Genomic DNA, 20,597 nt, shown 5'->3' with positions numbered 1-20,597 from the left:
ATCAATGATATACACAGCAAAGTAATATATCCATAGTGCGATTAATCAACCAAGATTGTCTTTAAATGAGAAAAGAGTGTAGGTTAGGATTTGAAGAGTTCTCACAGTCGTACCAGCTATTCGGAATGTAGAGAAAAAATCTTGATTTTTTCCAATTTGGTGGGCTTGTTTTGATCTAAAATTACTATTTTGCTTCAAGATTTTGACTAAATACTCATTGCTATGGTGCAGATGAAGCTAGAGTTATAATTTCTGTTTGTAGTAACTCCCGTTGGAACTTGGCAGGACAGCATTTTGCTGGTAAATGCCAAGCTGGTATATAACCAATATAATGACTAGAATTATAATGATAAGATAATGATAATAATTGTGTCTCGCGAGTACATTAAATCTAGATAAGGGTGCTATATCAGTGCTTTAATATTCCAATTTGGGAGGTTTTGTGTGCCCTTTTTATTTTTCCTGTTTGTGCTGTATTATAAACATGTGCCCTTTAGGAAAATGGCCTTGTGCTGAAAAGATATCAATATATTAGGCCTGTCGTGCCATTGTGTAACACCATATACTACAATAGCACTTTCAGTTGAGTCTAGGCCTCTGCACACCTTAAAACTGGTTCCACGATCCGATTTTGGAACAAATTGTATTTTGCTCATTTTCTGAAAATGTGAATGAAAAGTCTCTTTATTTGAGGTTCAAATTAGCCGTCAGAATACTGATATGAACATTTGGGAGGATTGCAAGCATTTATTTGGAGTAAAGTCAAATTGGTTTCAAATAGTAGCCCATAGTACGGTTGCTGTGATGTCTTTACAACGAGATAGCTATTTCACTTTTTCTAATAAGGATGATGGCATAGTCATAAATTTGAGCATAGGCATTCGTGCGATGATTTAGAACATTACACAGTAAGATAATCCATGTCTCACTATTAGCATCAAATTCTACTACATTTCATTCAAAAATCGGGTCGCAGAACAATCGTAAGATGTGCGGTGGCATTCAACCATCAAAGATTTGTAATCCTGGTTAGAAAGAAAAGACAGATTCATTTTTTTTTTAATTAAAATATGTTTTTATTCAACCAACCAATCTTTCAGGTACACATTTAGTAAATATATTGATGGACATGATGATGTGAAATCAAAATAGAAGTAAATATCTTATGTTAGAAATAGAATAGCTATGCGTATGATCAAAGCTTTATGATGTGTAGCTTTAAATTTGCATGTTTTTATTCATTGTTTTTCTCTGCTGAATATTCAAATTAAGACTAGGTGATTGAAAATCATGCGCTCGACAGAAATGTCTCTTTTAGGAAACATGACACAAGATATGCTTCTAAATTAAAATTTGATAATTTTTTTGACTAGTAAAGTGCCATGGAGTTATTGAGGCATGTAGTTAGATTTGAAATTGCTTTTAAAGCTTGTTTGCCAATAATGGATCTGTAAATTGTCTTTTTTTCATAATTCAAAATTAATTTTTACTGTAACTGAAAGTGAACTGATTGTGTTTTGGTCTGAAGGAAACGAACTTAAGTGGAATCATGTCAACTTACACACAAAAAAAGAAAAGAAGTAAGTGAAGATTCGAATACAAGTGGAGCCTTGTGGCCCAGTGGATTAGTCTCTGGACTATGGAACAGAGGGTTGAGGGTTCAAATCCCACCCACAGTGTAATTTCAGCAAGAAATTAATTCAAATACATGTAGTGCTGCACTAAACAGGAATTATTCCCTGAAATGCTTGTGTGCTGGCTAAATGTTTTTTTTAATATTCAAAATTGGTTCCCATGATCAAGATGTGAACTTTCAGTTTTGTTCAGGTAGGTAAAGCAGTGTGTTAGACCGTAATTAAATGGAATTGTTTAAACACATATAAAGGGTTTTTTTCTAGTATGCATGACATAAATGTTCCATTGAAGAGAAGCTGATCTTTTTTTGTTTCTTTGCTTTATAATTAATAATCTGGAAAAATACAATGTAACTTCAAATTGTAGTCTGGTCCAATGACTTGTGTTAGAGAAGCCTAAATGGTTATCTTTCATTATTCATTTTTTTAAATGCAAAGCAATATACGAATGCAAATAAGCACCAAAATCTTTGAATTGGCAATGCGATGGTACACCAAATCCTTAATTTGGCAATGTGGTGGGAACGTGTAGATTACTGTTTTTGGTGCACTTGGATAAATTTCTAACTTCTAAACCAATCTGTATATAGTTCTGATTCATGGTAATAATAATTATACATGTGATTTATAAAATCCACTCTGTAGAGTGCTCAACACCCATAAAGAAATTGAGAAGTTAAATGAAGAGTTTTAAGAACATTTTTGAAAGACAACAGAGATACAATTTTTGATGTTTTCAGGAAACTTCAGGACACTTAACAACTTAAGATACAATGGTAGGGAAATTACTAATGTTGTATTTGAAGATGAAAATAGCTGTTTGAATAAAGTATGAATAATTAATTTGATAACTATACATGGTTTAGAAATAGTGAAGAGGAACCTTGTTGGAATGAGTATTATCTGCTGTCCTTCGGATAGGATGTAAAATAGGCTCGAGTGAGCAGCAAGATGTTATACCAAAATACCTGTGGATGTTTTTATCTTTTGTTGTATTTGTGTTCTATATATCTATTGCCAATTTCATAGTCTTTATTCAGCATTAGAAAGTTTTAGCTCCATACCAGATTGTGATTGTACATAGGGTATAAGCTATTCTAATAATTGCTCACTGCTTAACATGAGGCTACTACCTTGTATGGTCTGTGATGTATCATTGTCTAATATTGTTTGCATTTTGTCATCGGACTGAAATTGATATTTATGTACAATTGGAATGTAATATTATGTTAGTTTTAGTTGGCGGTTGCAAAGACTCGGCCCCCGATTCATTCTGTGGGGGATTCTGAAGCCCTTTGTTGCTATCATGTATAGTCCACCCAGGAAGGGAAAATGTCGAGCACGGCATTTTGGAATATTTAATGACAGCAGTTGTATGTTACAATGTAGAATTATGTATGCACATTTGTGAATTAATCATTTAATTAATATACCCTTCCCTGTAAGCCTGTGTTGTTTTACTTTGTTCTTCTGTGAAATAGTAAAATAATACTGTAATCTTGAACTTTGGCGGCCTTGCGTATGTTACGAGGTGCAGATGACCATTCATTGGGGGACTACTGGGAATTTGGGGGGACCACCTATAGAAATGATGGATTTTTTTGATGCAGCACATACAGTACGATATTCTAATTCCTGTAAAGGCAATGGATGTGAGTGAAAGACAGATAGAGAAAGGGGGAGAGAGGGGAAGACTGGAGATGTTGTATGGAATGGATCGCAATGGAAGTGAGTGAAAGAGAGATGGAGAAAGAGGGATGGAAAATAGATGGGGGACTGGCAGAGAGATAAGCGATTGATGAAGAAGAAATAACCTCAGGAGAAAGAGAGGAAGGAAGACGAGAAGAAATGAAGGAGAGATGAGGAATCAGAAAAAGAAATAATAAATTGGCAGAGGAGTGTGTGTGTGACAGAGAGAGGGAGACGAGAGATGGTGTATGGAATAGAGTGGAGTAATACAAGAAAAAAATCGATACAAGTTAGATGATCAATAATGATACATTTTTGCCCAGTCTTTGTGTATTTCATGAAATATTTTTTTCTCTCTATGTACATTTGTGGGAGATAAAATTCGGATTTCATATACATTACCCTCTCCCCCCCAAAAAATATAGTTTTCAGAGATGCGGACATTACTAACTTACAAGAATGTAAGCATGCCAGTACATGGATGGAAAGAAAAAGTCATTTTTTTAATCTTTCCATCTACCACTTCCACTAATTTCCTATTTTCTAGTTTCCTTCTATTTTGTACGCTCTCTCCAACTTCTTTTACTAGTATTTTGTCTCTTTCCCTTTTCTCATATTTCACTCCCTCTTTGTCTGCCATTTAACTCTTCACTTCTCTCTTTCCACATTATTCTTTCTTTATCTGATACTAGTCATTTTGTCTTGAAAGATTGTCTTTCATTCTCTCTGTCCATCAATTTCATTATTTTTCTCTCTTTATACATGTATATATCTCCTCTCACTTTGAGCTTTCCTTATCTACCACTTTTCTTTCTTCCATTTCATTATTTCTTTTCATATCTTACACTTATTTTTTCATCACTATATCTCTTTTCATTCCCATTTCATTCTCTTTACTTGCCACTTATCTTTTGGCATTATTCTATCTCCTTCGTTTTGTTTGTGTATGTGTACTTATATTTTCACTTAATTGCATGAATATCAAAACAAAACAAGAATTTCATAAGAGCAAGTCAACGGATCTCTACGTGACAATTTTGTTCATATGAAGGATTGTCCCAACAAAATATGACAGATTGTGCAATATTTCTAGGCTACATGCTAAAAGATGGGTGGGAATTAATATTTTTTAAAGAATGAGCCACAAGCCCTGACATATTAGTCCTTTATTTCTTTCTTGTCCCTTTCATACAAGAAAAACAAGCTAGAGTTAGATGGATAAATACATAATACATACAGTTTACTTTTATTCCGGAAATGCAAATACAAACCAAATATTAGATCCAATGTACAAACTGTGTTGCCTGTTAGGAAAAATAAAACATAGCAAACCGTGGAGAAAAACTTACAGTAATATGACGAAAAAGAAAACAATTTTTTTCTTTAAAAAATGACACCTAGACCCCCCCCCTTCCTTTTTTACAAGTCTGGTTTAGCTTCATTTCATTGTCAAAATTGGATTAGCATTATCATGAAAGATGACAATTACACATCGCTAGTATTTGATTGAATAAAGTATACATCATACAGGGTTGAAGCTACTCATTTTGTGGGAGTCACATACATTGTACAGTCTAAACTACATTTTAAACACTGTTGGTGGTAGGTGGTTTAGATACATGTATGACAAGAAGATTTACATGTAGTGTAACATAGAGTGTACATTTATTTCTTAATTAGATGAAGTAAAAACAATCTGAGGTCTGCTACACGAGGCTCAGCGATTGATCGTACAGCTGATTTGTATGCTTGATAGCACATACAATTAGAGTATTAGGGTAATGTAGATCTATTGACTATTAAGGGAAAGTATTTTGATAGCGCAGACTCTGGTGCAGTCGACTCTGCCTCCACACGACACAGAGTTGAGAATTGAACAACTGATCTTTGATTCTACTTTCAAATAACCGATGAGAGTTGAGAAATGTGCAATTGAGCTTGTAAGTGAAAAAAAGAAAACAATATTAAAGAAAAGCTTGTGATATCTATTAACTCAAACATTATGAATCTTAAATACCGTAAGCACAAACTGGAGGAATATGAGATTATATTAAATTGTATAAAATCCAGCAAACTCGGAGGAGTCAGTGATTCTTTTTGGGTTAAATAAATATGAATTCACATGATCACATCCATGATGAACAAAAAGATTGACACAATGTATCATTGAGAATAAAAAGACTTAAAAACAAGACATTATTACCTTTTCTGCAGACACCAATACCTATGCCTCCCCCCCCCTCTTCTGAACCTACAGGTAGAGCAACATTGACTTATTGAGTGAGGGTCACAAATGTGCTTTATAGTAACATGAAAATAAGCCCCCTCCCCATCCAACCACTTCTTCAATCTTGGTATCATCCTTAAAATCAAGGATTTGCAGATTTAATCTTATTTTTACACTTCCCTATTTTGTAACTATTACTTCATAAAACCAAGAAAAAACATGAAAATATGCCCCCAAAGATTAAAAATCAGTGATTTGCCGATATCTAAATTTTACACTTACCCATTTCTGAATGACATGTGCTAGAAAGCTGACAGAAACATATATCCCCCAATTATTTATTGCTTTTAACATCAAAATTAGGGATTTGCGAATTGCAAATCAAATCAATCTATCACACTTACCCATTTTGTTACTATAAAAAAATAAAAAGTACCATCCGCTATGTACTTTTCAATGATATGCAAAGTCATTCCTAATACGATTGTTGACGCAAATAATTTCATGACATTCTGATCTCATAGATGACGTTCATCAGGTAAAATCAATCTTTAATTCAATGCCGAGATACCTCCAGACAAAGTTTTTACTATTTTTTATTAAAAAGTCAAAATATTGTCTTCATTCCTCATTAAAACTTAAAATCACAACTGGTAAATGGCGACCAGGAAACCAAATGGAAAAGTTTAGAAAGTGTTTTGAAAAGAATCGTCGTGTTCTTGCTGCGCGAGACCGTTGGATTGGTCTTCATTCTGGATCTCGTCTTCGGCTTCCATCCCACGGTATTCCTTGAGCTTGGCGTGGTAATCCTCGGCGGTGAAATCCACCTCTTGGCGATCGTCCTCTCCGTACTGGTTCTCTTGCTCTGTGTATCCATCACCTCCACCTTGTTCTTCCTGATCCTGGTTATAGCCTTCTGGTTGGTCTTCATACTCACCCTTCCTGCCATCTCCATCCTCAAACTGATCTTTCCTGCTCTCATCCCGACCCTCATCGCGCCTCGCGTCATCGCGATCTCGGTCACGATCCCGTCTCCTGTCGCGATCCCGGTCGCGATCACGGTCCCTGTCGCGATCGCGATCCCTGTCTCGCCTGCTGCGATCACGGTCCCGATCCCTGTCACGACGTCCTCTATCTCGCTCGCGATCACGCTCTTTGTCAGGATCTCTCTCCCGCTCATCATTTTCTCCCCTCCTTCTGCGATCGCGATCCCGGTCACGATCTCTATCCCGCCGATCACGGTCTCGATCTCTGTCCCGATCACGTCGCCTCTCACGATCCCGGTCTCTTTCGCGATCACGGTCGGGTTCTTCTCTTTCGCGGCGATCTCTCTCCTCGTCCTCCCTTTCACGCTCCCGTTCTCTTTCCCTAAAATGAACAAGAAATGGCTTTGATTCAAAATTGCTTTTGGAAATATATTCAATCATAACATTTCAAAATCTTACATTCTACAAAATTTCATTGATAGTAAAAAAAAATAAAAAAGGCTCTGAATGTGCTAATTTTTTGTTTGAAGACTCTTTGTAGTGTTTTAAGGAAATGCAACCCAGACATTTTACAATACCAAAACTTATTCTTTTTTTTCTTATTTATATATTTCTATGTTTTTTTTTACCATTTGTTGTTTCTTTTTTAAGGACATATGTTGGGGACACTGTTGCGATTATAAATAGCATAAAATTAAGATTTGAATGAGTATTTTTGGCTGAAAACATAATAATGTGCAACTCCAGAACCCTGTACCAGGATGTCGCAAAAATGTTGTTAAAGATGTGGCAGATTTCCGGCGAATGCTTGTGAATGCAGTTGAGGCCAGAAGTTTACATACATCCAGGAAATTCAAAGAAAAGCTGACACTTGCCAAACATCATAAAATATTCTGTATCTTATAAAATATTTGTGCTATCATGACGAATTTGATAGCAGAGTGTGTCATGCCCCTTCATCACATTGCTTTGTCACCAGGAGCTGAAAAATATTTTGTGTGGTGATTTTGGTGTCATTTTCCCCCAAAAATCTTCATATTTTGGACAAAAAAAGAAAAAATTCATAGTTACTTTTCAACACAAACATTTAGGATTACACTTTTTGTTCAGTGGTGACATATCATGATAGAAAATGTAATACAAATCATAGATTTGACATTTATTTATTTCTATGAAGCAATGTTTGAAAATATGTAACAATAGAATACATTCTACAAGATTACTTTCTTTCTTCAAAGGAAATTCCACCTGAAATATACTTTGATCCCAATCATGTGACAGAGGTTAATACGCTCTTCCATTTGATACTAAATTTGTCATGGTAACATTCATATTACTGTAGATATAGTATATTTTAAGATGTTTGGCAAGCAAACAAATTTCACTGATTTCCATGGGTGTATGTAAACTTTTGGCTTCAACTGTATATTGCGCAAGACATGAGGGGGGGAAGCGCTTTTACTTTGATACAATTTAACATGTTTAGTGCGAATATCAATGAATGAGTGTAGGACTTGAATCCGGACTTGGACTTTAATAAACTTCTTGTATCTCACCTGTTTCCGGATGGATCGTCTCTTCCTGAATGACGCGAGTTGACATCAGGTCCTCCTCGTCTGGTCCCTCCTAGACCACCACCTGAAGAAACAATCCACATCATACTTGCTATCAAAAAGGAGAACCTAAGTACATACCTGACAACATGGAGTTATGCCTCTTCTGGACAACCAATGAATAGTCCAGGTTGGACCTTGTTGTTTGGCAGTTCCCTTTTCCAAAGCTAACATAGAGGGCACATGTCTCCCAATCTCTAATCAGTGCCAATCCGCTCATCTTCCCTTGTTGGGGGAGGGATGAGTGGATTGGTGATTACAGATTGGGAGACATGTGCCCTCTATATTACCTTTGGGAAAGGGCACTTCCAAACAACAAGGTCCAATCTGGACCAGACAACCAATGGCTAGGGGCCGACTAAGCCCCCAGCGGGGTCCAGAGCCCCATGCGGGATCAATAATAGTAATAATAGTAGGCATTTATACAGTGCCATCTATCTAGAAATAATCTATTCCGAGGCGCATTGTTTATTCATTATTACCCCGGTTTTAGTTTGAGCTGCCTCTCAGCGCTCAGTGCGTTCAAGGAATTGATCCTGCCGGGTACCGATTCACCTCACCTAGGTTGAGTGCAGCACAATGTGGATAAATTTCTTGCTGAAGGAAATTACGCCATGGCTGGGATTCGAACCCACCACCCTCCGTTTCAAAGTCAGAAGACTTATCCACTGGGCCAAAACGCTCCACATGAGAAGTCCCGAAGGCAGTGCCCCCTAAAGCTCCTTGAGTTTAGCAACTTCAACCCTTTAAGGACTGGGCTATTTGAGATTTTTCAGGACTGGGGCATGAATGGGTCTATGGCAATTTCTCATACATTTTTCTATCTCACATGAAATTTCAGAAATAGAGACGTCCTGATTTTTTGGTCATTTTGAAAGTTGGAAATCAGGACAATCCTGATAAAATCAGAACAGTTGGCAGCTCTGTAAGTGTTGTGCGATTTTAGTATGTTTTTTCATTGGGCCTGGAAAATATTCCTCATATGCTATACAAGTTTAAAGCCAAAAAAAGCCTAATATCAGAGCATGAAATCTGGCAAACTTTGAGATGAGCTCGACAAAACATGTCTGGGAAGATTTTAGGGGGTCGAATGATAAGATGATTCCAATTAAAAGCGCTTCATGATTCGCAAAATATGAAATTTGTCATATTCCTTCTCCGACATAAACATCTACATTGGTGACCTTTCAGTGTGATTCTTTTTCAAGCTTATCTCAAATATAAGTACTTTGTCTTTCCCATGAAATCATAGATCACTGCAACTACATGCACTTTTCTTCATTTTTAAAGCACCCTGCAACCGACGAATCATGGGGAAATTGAATCAATACAAAATTTGCATAAGACCAAATGACTTGCATGATATAATCCATCCGTCGGACTAATGCAATAAAAATTCGGACAGCATGAATTTGACCGAACTTGCGATGGTTATTACTTCGAGTCGTCGCAGTTCTAGTTTCCAACAATCCCAATTCTAGACTCTTAGCAGGTCTCTTGATTGCTAAACCAAACTAATAACCTCTGTGAGGTTACGTTTCAAAGTGAAAACACGCAAATTACTTCTGGTTGGTTAGTCTTCTAACTGTTGCTCTCCTGTATTAGACCTCCCAGACATGCAGGCGTCTATTACAGAACACCCCCAGGCATGCAGCCAAGTGAAAGACTTGAATCCCTTCTCTGTTCTGAGATTAGCCTTGATTTCCCCATGATTTGTCAATGTCAGGTCGCTTTAATATCTGTCATTAGCTTACCTAGTCTTCTTGGTACCCATCCCTTGACTGTTCTCGCTCTCTCTACATCAACCAGAACCCGGCGATTGTCGATCTTCTTACCGTCTGCGTACTTGTAGGCCGCTGTCAGAGACAATACAAATCATTAATAATTTCTAGCCGACAAAAACAGCTGAATTGAGATACTTACCCGTCTGAAATAAAGGAAATGAATCATTAATTCAATGAATTGAATAATAAATTTTGAGGGTTTGTGGGTAAGAGCACCAAAAGGAGGCTTCAAAGTTCTAGCAGAAAAATAATCAGTTTATATTAAAAAACATATACCACCCAGTATGTTCATACATATTTTTTTTTTTCAAACGTCTATCACATGTGAATTTCATGTTAGTGAAATGTTACATTCCAAACAATCAATGAAATTCATAGGTCACCCAGTTTGAACAAAATACACTTGCAAAGAAGCCTATGTTAGATTTAATAAGGACATATCACATACAGTACATGTAACTTGCAAAATTTATCATTTTAAAAGCTTTTGTAAGGGAGATAATCTGCTTTCAGATAATGACTTCTAAATTGGAAAGGGAAGAATATTAATTTTTAAACCCAAAAGAAAATCAAAGAGTTGAATGAGTATTGCAGCTCTATAGCAAGTACATTGCCCACCCAATTTACATTTATGTCTTAGTTATTGTTCTTTGTATTTTGAGAGTATTATTAATAAAAAAAAATGAATATAATTCAGTTTCATTTATCAATAAGGAAGTACAATAGGGCAGTAGCCAATGTGAAATACATATCACAGTATAGACCTGTCAAAAGTGTAAATCAATATAGGCCCTACTCTTCCTAAAATCTAATACTATATTATAAAAAAGAGAAGCCCCCTTTTGTGCAAAAAAGTTGAAAACATTCCTTTTTTTTCTTTAACCATACCCTTCATTCAAATAAAATTTTAATTTGCTTTGTATTAAATGCTATTTTCTGAAAATATCTAAAATATCACAAATAGTGCATTGCGTATAAACCAAAACTTTGTTAAGTGTGAATGGACCACTTACCAATCTCTTTGCTTTTTTATACTTATCTGATATTTAGCAGTGTGAGATGGCTGTGTATGTAGGTGTATTGAGGTCATTCAGACAGGAACCCACTTGACAGTGCATTTATTGTCAAAGCACTTACCAATGCACTCAATTGTGTACTTTTACAGAAAATGTGCATTACTTACTTTTTGCACGTAACAAAATAACTCAACTACCTTTCAGTATACATTAACCTATTAAAATTGTGGAAATCCCTCAGAAGCTAATGTCACTGTTTCTTTTAAGTTTTAAATTTTGTCTTCGACTTTTAATCATGTACATTGAACTTGCAAGATTTGAAATTCTGTTTGCCCCCTCCCCGAAAACATTCGTAATTAAAGCTGAAATCAAGATTAATTGGGTCACGAAATAGCCGTCATATACAGAATTAGAGTTACACGTAAATCACAAAATCTTATTCTCATTTATACATGAAGGAAATGATAAAGGAAATCATTTGCATAAATATTTCTCATATATATTTCAAATAAAACTTAAAAAAAGAGAAAAAAAAGGCAATTTGGTATATTTAACCAACTGGGAAAAAATATTGAAGAGAAGGAAGAAAACCGAGGAAAAGAGAAATATTCCCGAACCCCTATTACTCCACAAGATTGGGTTTGAAGTACATGTATAGTCCCTGTGCAGACCATTGCATTACAATTAATTTTTAAGTACTTGATTTAATAGCATTTGAATTATTAAATAAACAAATTAGAGAGGAAGATAAAAAAACATATTTCACAGGAAAATCTTAACAAAACATCCTGAATATATTTTTTTGCAAAAAAGTCGAAACATGGAATTTCACAATAACCCCCCTTTATTTTTCATGTTTTTTTTTTTAGGTATTTATTTAAACTGAGTTTCATGTGACTCAAAACACATAGTTTACTATAATTACAATCATGCATTTCATTCTCCCTCTAAAAACAACTCCTAGATTTGACATTGTACATGTATATACAAGGATACCTTTAAAATTGAATGACACTGATACTTATATTGAATAGATGACATCCACGTACTGGAGAATGGCACTTGAAGAATAATTCTTAGATTCAAAATATCCTACATGTACATTGTGTGATTTCTGATTTTACAACTTAGAGGTCATCTCCATGACCTTTGCACTGTCTCCATAACAACCAAGTCATCTCCATGACATCTACACTGTATGTATCTCCATAACACCAGGTCATCTCCATGACCTTTATCTGTCAACCAGGTAATCTCCATGACCTTTAAACTATGTCTCCAACAACCAGGTCATTTCCATGACCTTTACACTCCAACAATCAGGTCATCTCCATGCCCTTTACTCTATGTCTCCATAATAACCTGGTCATTTCTATGACCTTTACACTGTCTCACCTTTGACCTGTACTTCACTCTTAACTTTCTCACTCTTTCTGTCCACACACAATTAATTTTGTTGCATCAGTGCAAGAAGGCTTTTCAGCATCAAGTACATCAAATGAACAAATCTATTCGAAAAAACAAGATGTCTTTTATAAATCCATGTACTGATTTAGGAGTTGCACCCATGCAACAATTTTTATGACTGTCAAACACTCTGGCGTAGCAGCAACCAAGATCATTACAAGACCTTTGAACATACATCACCCTAACATCATTCAATCATTCTCAACTTGAACTTTAATAATTTGAACATTTATATTAATACTCCATCTATCACCTCTATTCATTCAACAAACTTTCATACTCCTCATTTTCTATATACAAGTAACTCTATTATATGAACATACATTCAAACTTCCAACACACCTACGTTTGGATTGGAAATTGCTTTTTTAAATTAATAAAATCTGGTTGACTGTCTTACCCAAATGAATTATTAAAACTAAACTACCAATAAAAGGTGATACATTTTTTTTTTACTTCTAAGATATTCATCCTCTCCAATTTTTGTGAATGGATTGCAGATCTGTACATTGAACTTCATGACATCAATTCTTAATTATCGTTTTAGTCAGTGAAAACCCCCAACTAATACCATTCATAAATGACCCCTAAAGGACGAAACTGCTTGCAAGAATCTGTGACTTTCATCTCTCCGCACACCTCGTAACAAACCTAGTAATAAACTGAACACTACGAACAGACCTCTCACAAACTGCGATGGTACAAGTGTTTGTTGACACTGAAATTCTCACGCCTTCCCAGAATAAGACAAATTATACAGGGCTGAAGGGAAAAGGGTCACATAACTGAATGGATGATATTAAAAGTTAATTTCTTCTTAGGCCCACTTAATATTAAAATTTGCACTGGCCAAATGAAAAGTTTAAGTTACAAAAGTCAATTCTGACTTTAAAATTCTGTGTTGGTGTTAACAGAGAACGAAAGCATACGCGATAAAAAATGATTTGGCTGTTTTCACTATTAACAAACTGTTTCCTTAAGGAAATAATAAAATCAATTTACTGTTTGGGGGTTTAATTTTGGGGGAAAAAAGAGATCCAAAGAGGGACTGTAACTTTGATAATGAAAGTTTGATTGAATATTTGGTGAATGGCAAGCAAAAATCTGATTCTGTTATTTTGTGCTGCGGTTTTATCTCAACGACTTGATTGGATCGATTGGTCACACTCTCGCACTCCTGAGGGAACAACAATCTTCTTACCAAAACATACAAACCTAACGGTTGTCATGTATCTTTAGCCAATCATAATGCAGCATGGCTGAGCGTTAGCCAATGAGCAAGCAGCGCACACGTTCAAATTGCGTGGCTGTGTTGGGAGTGACAAAAAGAGAAAGGTTTGAGAGAGCTAGTCGGAACTATACATTATATTCTACCACAGGCATCATAATGTAAATAACACAATTTTTCTAAATATAATTTATAGATGATATAAAGCATTAAAATTATCCGATCGTATGCACTTTGGGGCAGATAACACTGTTAAATAATTGGTCATTAAAAATAGACTGTATTTATATTAAAAACAGACACGTGCGAAGAAAGTAACTGTTGAAAACCTCACAAAAAAGGAGACTAATAATGAAAAAAAAAACCTTAAAAAATACTTTAAACAATGAGAAAATCTTCGGCAATGAATATGTGTACCAGCGACCAAACATTTGCTCCCGCGACAATTGCTCCTTTTTCCGGTTCTGTAGACACATGGGTGTGATACGAAACTGATTTCAAATAATGTAGGAGATTGGGTTAGTGACGGGTTTACTTTTACACTTGAATTAACCCATGAAGGTATTAAGGCAACTTCATCCCGAATACTATTAATTGAAAATGATTTTAAAATCCATGTTTTATCGTTTGAAACGGAGATCCTTCAAAAATTTATTTTACCCAATTAATCATGGGCCCGGCAGCCGCGTGCAGCGCCAGATCGACGTAGCTCTATCCTTTGTACTGCAAGCCAGCAGCTCCCATCTTTTAACGTCATTTGGTCGGACACGGCCGGGTTGGAACTCCCGGCCTCCCAGTTGTGAGACGGACAGTCTACCAACTGATCCAACACACCGAAGAGAAAAAAGGTGCCCTAACCCCAGACTTCCACAAGAGCAACTGATGCAAAAGCAAATGTCATTGAATCACTCTACCATAAACAATTGTGTTATTTTTTTCCTGTTTTTTTTTTATTTACTAATAAGACATATGGCCTCATGATCCTTAAATACTCTTTTGTTCCATAATTTTCAATTCATATCACACGTTTGAAGATACAATACTCACCATACACTCTTTTGTTATTTTACAATCTCACCACTTGAACATCTTACCAACCATGGATGAACCAATCGCAGGACTCGTATTACAAGAATGAATAAAAGAACACACTTGTGTACATCACACACTTACCAATATATTCATATTCAAATCTCGATACAGAACAAGTAAAAGATATAATTCAGACCATTTACTAGATTTTAATTACACTCCGTTCTACAGTACAACCTTCTGCACTTTGATTTTTAATTTTTTTTAACAAATCAAAATTGGAAAAAAATAAATAAAGGAGACTAGTGCAAAAATATTCAAGTGAGCCCCTAATTGTAGAATGGATTTTTCTTTTATTTTTACTAAAAATACTCTTTAGAAAAACTGACAGGGAGAAATGAAGTTTGGTTTAATTTGCAGATTTTTGCTGTTCCACAAGTACTCTTTGACGGGCATTAAATAATGACAGACACACTACCCGTACTCTGATTCGATTCCTAAACCTGGGCCCATATCAAAAAGCTTTGCGATTGATCGTGGGGTTGGTTTTTATGATCGATCATACACAATACTCAATGCAATCGATCAAAGAAATAAACCCCACAATCAGTCACCAGGCTTTATGCTATGGGGCTCTTGCTCTTATTCCTAAACTTTTTGTCAGATCTGTACAATTGTTTATCAAGTAAAAAAGAATAGAGAATGAAGTATACAGCGGGGAAATGGTTCAATCCCTCATGCAAACCAAAAATGTTTGATTAGTTATTGTATACTTACAATGCATGTCTCTTTCATGTGCGTACTCTATGAAAGCATATCCCTTCGGTTTGCCGGTGTTGATGTCATGGGCAATGCTAATCTGTTGACAGGAGAAAGAATGTGCAAATAGAAACAATGATCGTAGACTGGCAATTCCATGTTTAGTGAGTACAATTTCATTATTATGATTATTATTTGTTAGGCGTCACCTTGCCCAGGAGGCAAAAAGCGAGGTGAATCACTGTGACCCACAGCCGTAAGTATCTTCTCGCGATATAACTGATGGGGAAAGAGCGAAGTAAGCTCAGTCTGGAAAGTGTCTGCCTGTCGAACCAAAGGTCATCGACTCGAGTCCACCAAGGGCGGATGACTGAAGCCTGCGATGTGTGTAGACGTCTCTCCCCTTTTCAATAGATGCAGGCTATTTTACAGTGGAACACACTCCGTCCCTTGGACAGGATGTTAAATGGAGGCCCCACGTAGAGGAGAGTCATCACCTTTGCATGCTTATATACACGTCAGTGGACTGGGCCACCATTAATTCATCTAAAACTCCTTTGGTACATTGTAAAAAAAAAAAATAAATACATTCAATGTTCGCGCTATGGTAGGCAGCCTGTTTCATGGTGCTTATACTAAAACCAAGTTTGAAAGCAACCACAACTACCATTCCCTGATATTCTTGGACTTAAGAAATATGAGTTCATGATATGATGCAGTATTTGGTACCCTGGGGTACCAAATAATAATCCGCCATTTTGTTGTATTATTTATTTTATTTTTTGCGCTGTACCCTGGGTTACCAAAAAATGTGTACAAGTATATTTTAATGTTTTGTACAGATTTTTTTTTTCTTTTTAGTGATCTTATGTAACAATTAATGCATGAAAATGATAACTTTATTCTAATTTTCATGTTCTGTTCTAATCTTCACTGTTCAATAATGATACCTGTATAATTTGTTTACTATTATTGGCATTAGATTGTATCAAAGAAAGGAAATAGGCGTTGTGATCATTGTCCCCATTCATTGTCATGATTGTCGCACTGATCGTACCACGACCGTGATCACCATGACAACAATGTAACTGTACACTAAATTACAACACGAGATGGCGCTGCACAATGCCGTACCCCGGGGTACTACGGTACCCCGGTGTACGGCGTGGTGCATCATATACCATATTTGACTAAACTTTTTTTTTTCTCTCATTTCCTCAGACTCCATCACTACTTCTATGTATTTAATGTTTGTATGGACTGTACTTTCGACATCTTACTTAGCATTCTGATGTTGTTTGACACAAAAATAAAAGTTATCATTTGAAAAAATCACTAACCATTTTGATTGGACCATACGATTCAAACTCTCTCCTCAGCTTAGACTCTGTGGTATCGTAGTTCTGCATGAAAAGGAGTAAAAAGACAAGGGAAAAATTATTTGCAATGTATGAACTTCATTGGGTATTGTATTTAAAGGAAATTGTAAATGAAACAGACGTGAAATAGTGGCATAGTAATTGGAGGTAAAAGATTGAAAAAAAAAATATCTGTGGTCAGTCTGCAGTGGTACATGTATGCAGAGCGTGTAGCTAGGCTTTGCTGTAGCGAATGCTATTGACAATTAAGGAATTAATGTGTGGTCAAATGATGTACATACATGTAAGTCGATGCACTGCCCAAATCAATATAATATGCAACACAAAAAGTATGCAAACTTATGGCACATGACCAATACACAAAAAGATAAAGAGGACTTTGGTCATAACATAAATTAGAAACTTTGGGCATTTGTAGCAGACGGTATTCATTAAAAGCATCTTGCAACCGAGTTAAATTAAAGAGTAGAAATTACCAGTAATTATGAACACTACTTACAATACGGGCTACAAAGAGTGTCTTGAAGGCATTTGACGTTGCACTTGGATTGCTGTGGGCATCCCCTGTATTGAGAAAAAAATTCAAAACCTTTGTTTATTGTCATATAACCTACAACCATTCCATTGTGACATTTATACAAGATATCAACTTGTTAAAGTTAATTGCTTGAAAATTTCATATTGCAGACCTGTGATTTTCCGATTTATTTCAATGAAAGTACATGTAGTGACACTACACATTTATTTGTTCTAGTCACTAGTGTGACATGACACTATATTGAAGATTCCTGACCTTACTGTTTTTTAGTGGAATTTCCTCATCATCAGGTTTCATCTATTTGCAAGAGAAAATCTATGACTCTCTAATAAAAATACTTTTTGCGAATTCGCCGAACAGCCATAAATTCAACAACACACAAAAATATTGGGACCCTCATCATTAAGTGGAAGATTCTGAATGCAAATATTAGCTGGTCCAGTATTTGTGTAGTTCATAGAGCAGATTCCCACGAGGATGCAGCTTCGAAGGAATTCTAATAGCTCAATGAACTGAGTTTTCTTTTCCTGGTGTTTACTACACATCACAACATGGACTGATATGACGTGCGAAAAAACCAGGTATAATACATAGAAATGGGTGATTCCGCAGCCAGTGGCATTACACTTTTACATGTCTTTTCTAATACTTGGTGGTGCTTGGAATCACCCAAATACATTATATACATTGCATCTTAATGAGAAAGGAAAGAGTAAACTGCTGACGCAGGATCTAAAAATTGAACTGTTTAATTACATTCTGCGACTTCGCTTTCCATCTTTTGTTTGCACGACTCCTCTTTCTCCTTAATCTTCCGAAGACGCTTCTCTTCTCTTGTTTCTCCCCGAGCTGGAGGAGGGGTGTCTGCAGGATCCTGGTATGTAAAAAAAAATTAAAATAACAGGTAGAGTACAATAAATCAGAAATTAAACAAAAATTTTGCATTTTTTTCTGTACTCTCTGGAGGGTCATTGTCAGAAAACAAACAAACAAATGAGCCTTTGACTTTAGCAAGACAAACTTTTGGTAGGGAGTGACTGCCTATTTGTTGTGTCCATTACTTAGCCGTAGACAAGTTTGGCACAAAGCAAGTCTCAAAATATGGCAGAGGCCATCTCTGCATGTACATCTTGTCTATTTGATTGAATTGGATTGGAGTCTCCAACATCACTCAGCTCAGCCATGCGCATCCGGTTGGCTATATCAAAGTACGTGAACAATCCAACAAATTTTGAAAAAGTTAGTTTGATAGCTGTACTACTGTACCTTTTCCTCCGAGCAGAGTCCTTGCTTTCAAATTCCAATTTTTTTTATACTTTCCTAGTTATATTCCTCTTCCTTACTTTTTTTTCCTTCTCTATTCTGTTCCAACCCGAGTCTTCTGTTCTGGCATCTTTCATCATATTTTTACCAGTCTTCTCCGAGGAACCCAACATTAAACTAAAAAAAGTGTATAAGTTTACCAACAAGAAGACAAATCAACCAGTCCATATCTTGATAAATTGAGATTGACCTTGTTTATGCCTTATTATGGGGACATTTTTCACTTACCGCTGCGGCTGCAGGTCATGGAAATTTAGTCTACAGTGATGTAGCATGCTAGAAATTAGATTCGAAAATTCAGTGACAGTGACCTTAATTTCCCCCACTTCCTTCATCTAAACAATTTTTCACAACTTCACCATGTTTCTGACTTTCCGTGTTTGCTGTTTTCTTTCTTTCTTTCCTTCCTTGTCTCTGAGTCTGAATCTGACTCCTTTTCAAAACTGATTAGCCTGGCATGCCTAGACCAAAAGCTTCGGTCTCTGTTTTGTTGGTTTGAACTTCGTTGGCTTCACTCACCAAATACAGAGACCGAAGTTCTAGGCGATCTGTCAGGGGACTCAATGGCCATATGTTTATGTACTTAAGATCGGATAAAACGGGGAAGTGAATTTGCGCAACAGCCGAGGTGTCACTGTTTTTGTTCCTTTTAACTTCATTTTTCTCAGTTTTGGGGCAATTAATGCCAAGAGGGAATATAAATTTGCATTTTGGTCACGTTAGTTTTCAAAATTTTTATTCATTAAAGACAAAAATTGAAAAGCCCCGACGGGGGGATTTTGCATTGCAAGTCCCCTAATGGAGGCTGCACGATAGCGAGCCGTCTGTGTACGAGGAGAAATTTAAAAAAAAATGTCAGAAAACTCCTCGAAACGCCGTCTGTTTCGAGGAGTTTTCTAACATTTTTTGCCAGCTGTCATGGCTGTCTAGCATGCCTAGCCTAATTTCATTCAATCTATATTCCCTTCTCTCTTTTTTCTTTCTCTCTCGGGCCTTTTCTTCTTTTGGAGCATACTTTACCTCAAAGAGTTGAACATAGCTTGAAATTCCGCTGTAACCGTCAGTTCTTTTCTCTTCTGGGAGTTTGTCCAGTGGAGGAAGATAACGAATGGGCTCGCGTGGAGCGAAAAGTGCCAACAAATTTGGGGGCAGATACTGCGTCATGTTTGGCTTTCTATGGTTCAAATAACGAAAAAACGCCTCACAAACTCCTCATCCCGAGCATCTTTATACTAAGCCTTAAATTTTCCTATGTTTCTCCTGGCTTTTGGTGTTCAAAATTCTGTAAAAATATCGTTCTTTGGCTTTGAAATTCGTGAGAAGATCTTCGAAGCTTCCTCACCAACGTCGCGTGATGGCTTTTTTTGGGGACGGGACAACTCGGACCACGGGACATCTCGGACCGCGGGCCGAGTTGTCCCACCCAGTACGAGATTTTTTTTCCACAAGTTTGCGTCTATTTTTCCGTCATTTCGAAATTTCTTGTAAAGATTTTTTAGAGATATGGTCTGATGGTAATGTTCTTCACTTTCTATTACTTTTTTTTCGCTGAAATAAAAAAAAAGTGTAATTTTAGGCGTTTTTCGACAGCTCGCGATTCCCATAGGCGCGCGTGTATTAACTGTGTCGGTGCTCGGCTCGGCCCCGCTCAATAACTGACTTGATTTTGTGATCATTTCTCCTCAAAGTACCACTTTTATCGCAGAAGATGGACTTTGTTGTATTCCATTACCTCCATTTTCTCATCACAAGGATAAAATTTGGTGTATTTGCACGATTTTGATCAAGTTTTTCATCTTTTTCTCTCTGGTCGCAAGAAGCGAACAACCGATGAACGGTCCGCTGCTCTTCATCGTAATTCTCCGTAGCTCGGCCGCCTAATCTGGCGAGGTGGGATTCAGACCGAATCCACAATGGAAGTG

The 20,597-nt window shown here is 36.4% G+C and overlaps 1 protein-coding gene across 1 annotated transcript; it reads right to left on the bottom strand.

Moving 5' to 3' along the window:
• Positions 1-4,546: 4,546 nt before the first annotated feature.
• On the bottom strand, positions 4,547-19,999 carry LOC121421051 (U1 small nuclear ribonucleoprotein 70 kDa-like). The gene is made up of 8 exons (XM_041615650.1): positions 19,696-19,999; positions 18,109-18,226; positions 17,314-17,378; positions 16,776-16,838; positions 15,454-15,535; positions 9,904-10,005; positions 8,093-8,174; positions 4,547-6,918 (listed from the first exon to the last, which is right to left on the bottom strand). Exons 1-8 carry the CDS (start codon positions 19,837-19,839, stop codon positions 6,237-6,239), a joined length of 1,338 nt encoding a protein of 445 aa, XP_041471584.1. The 5' UTR covers positions 19,840-19,999; the 3' UTR covers positions 4,547-6,236.
• Positions 20,000-20,597: the final 598 nt, after the last annotated feature.

Source organism: Lytechinus variegatus, chromosome 9 (assembly GCF_018143015.1).
Source record: "Lytechinus variegatus isolate NC3 chromosome 9, Lvar_3.0, whole genome shotgun sequence".
NCBI lineage: Eukaryota > Metazoa > Echinodermata > Echinoidea > Temnopleuroida > Toxopneustidae > Lytechinus > Lytechinus variegatus.
This window is presented reverse-complemented; position numbering and strand designations above follow the sequence as displayed.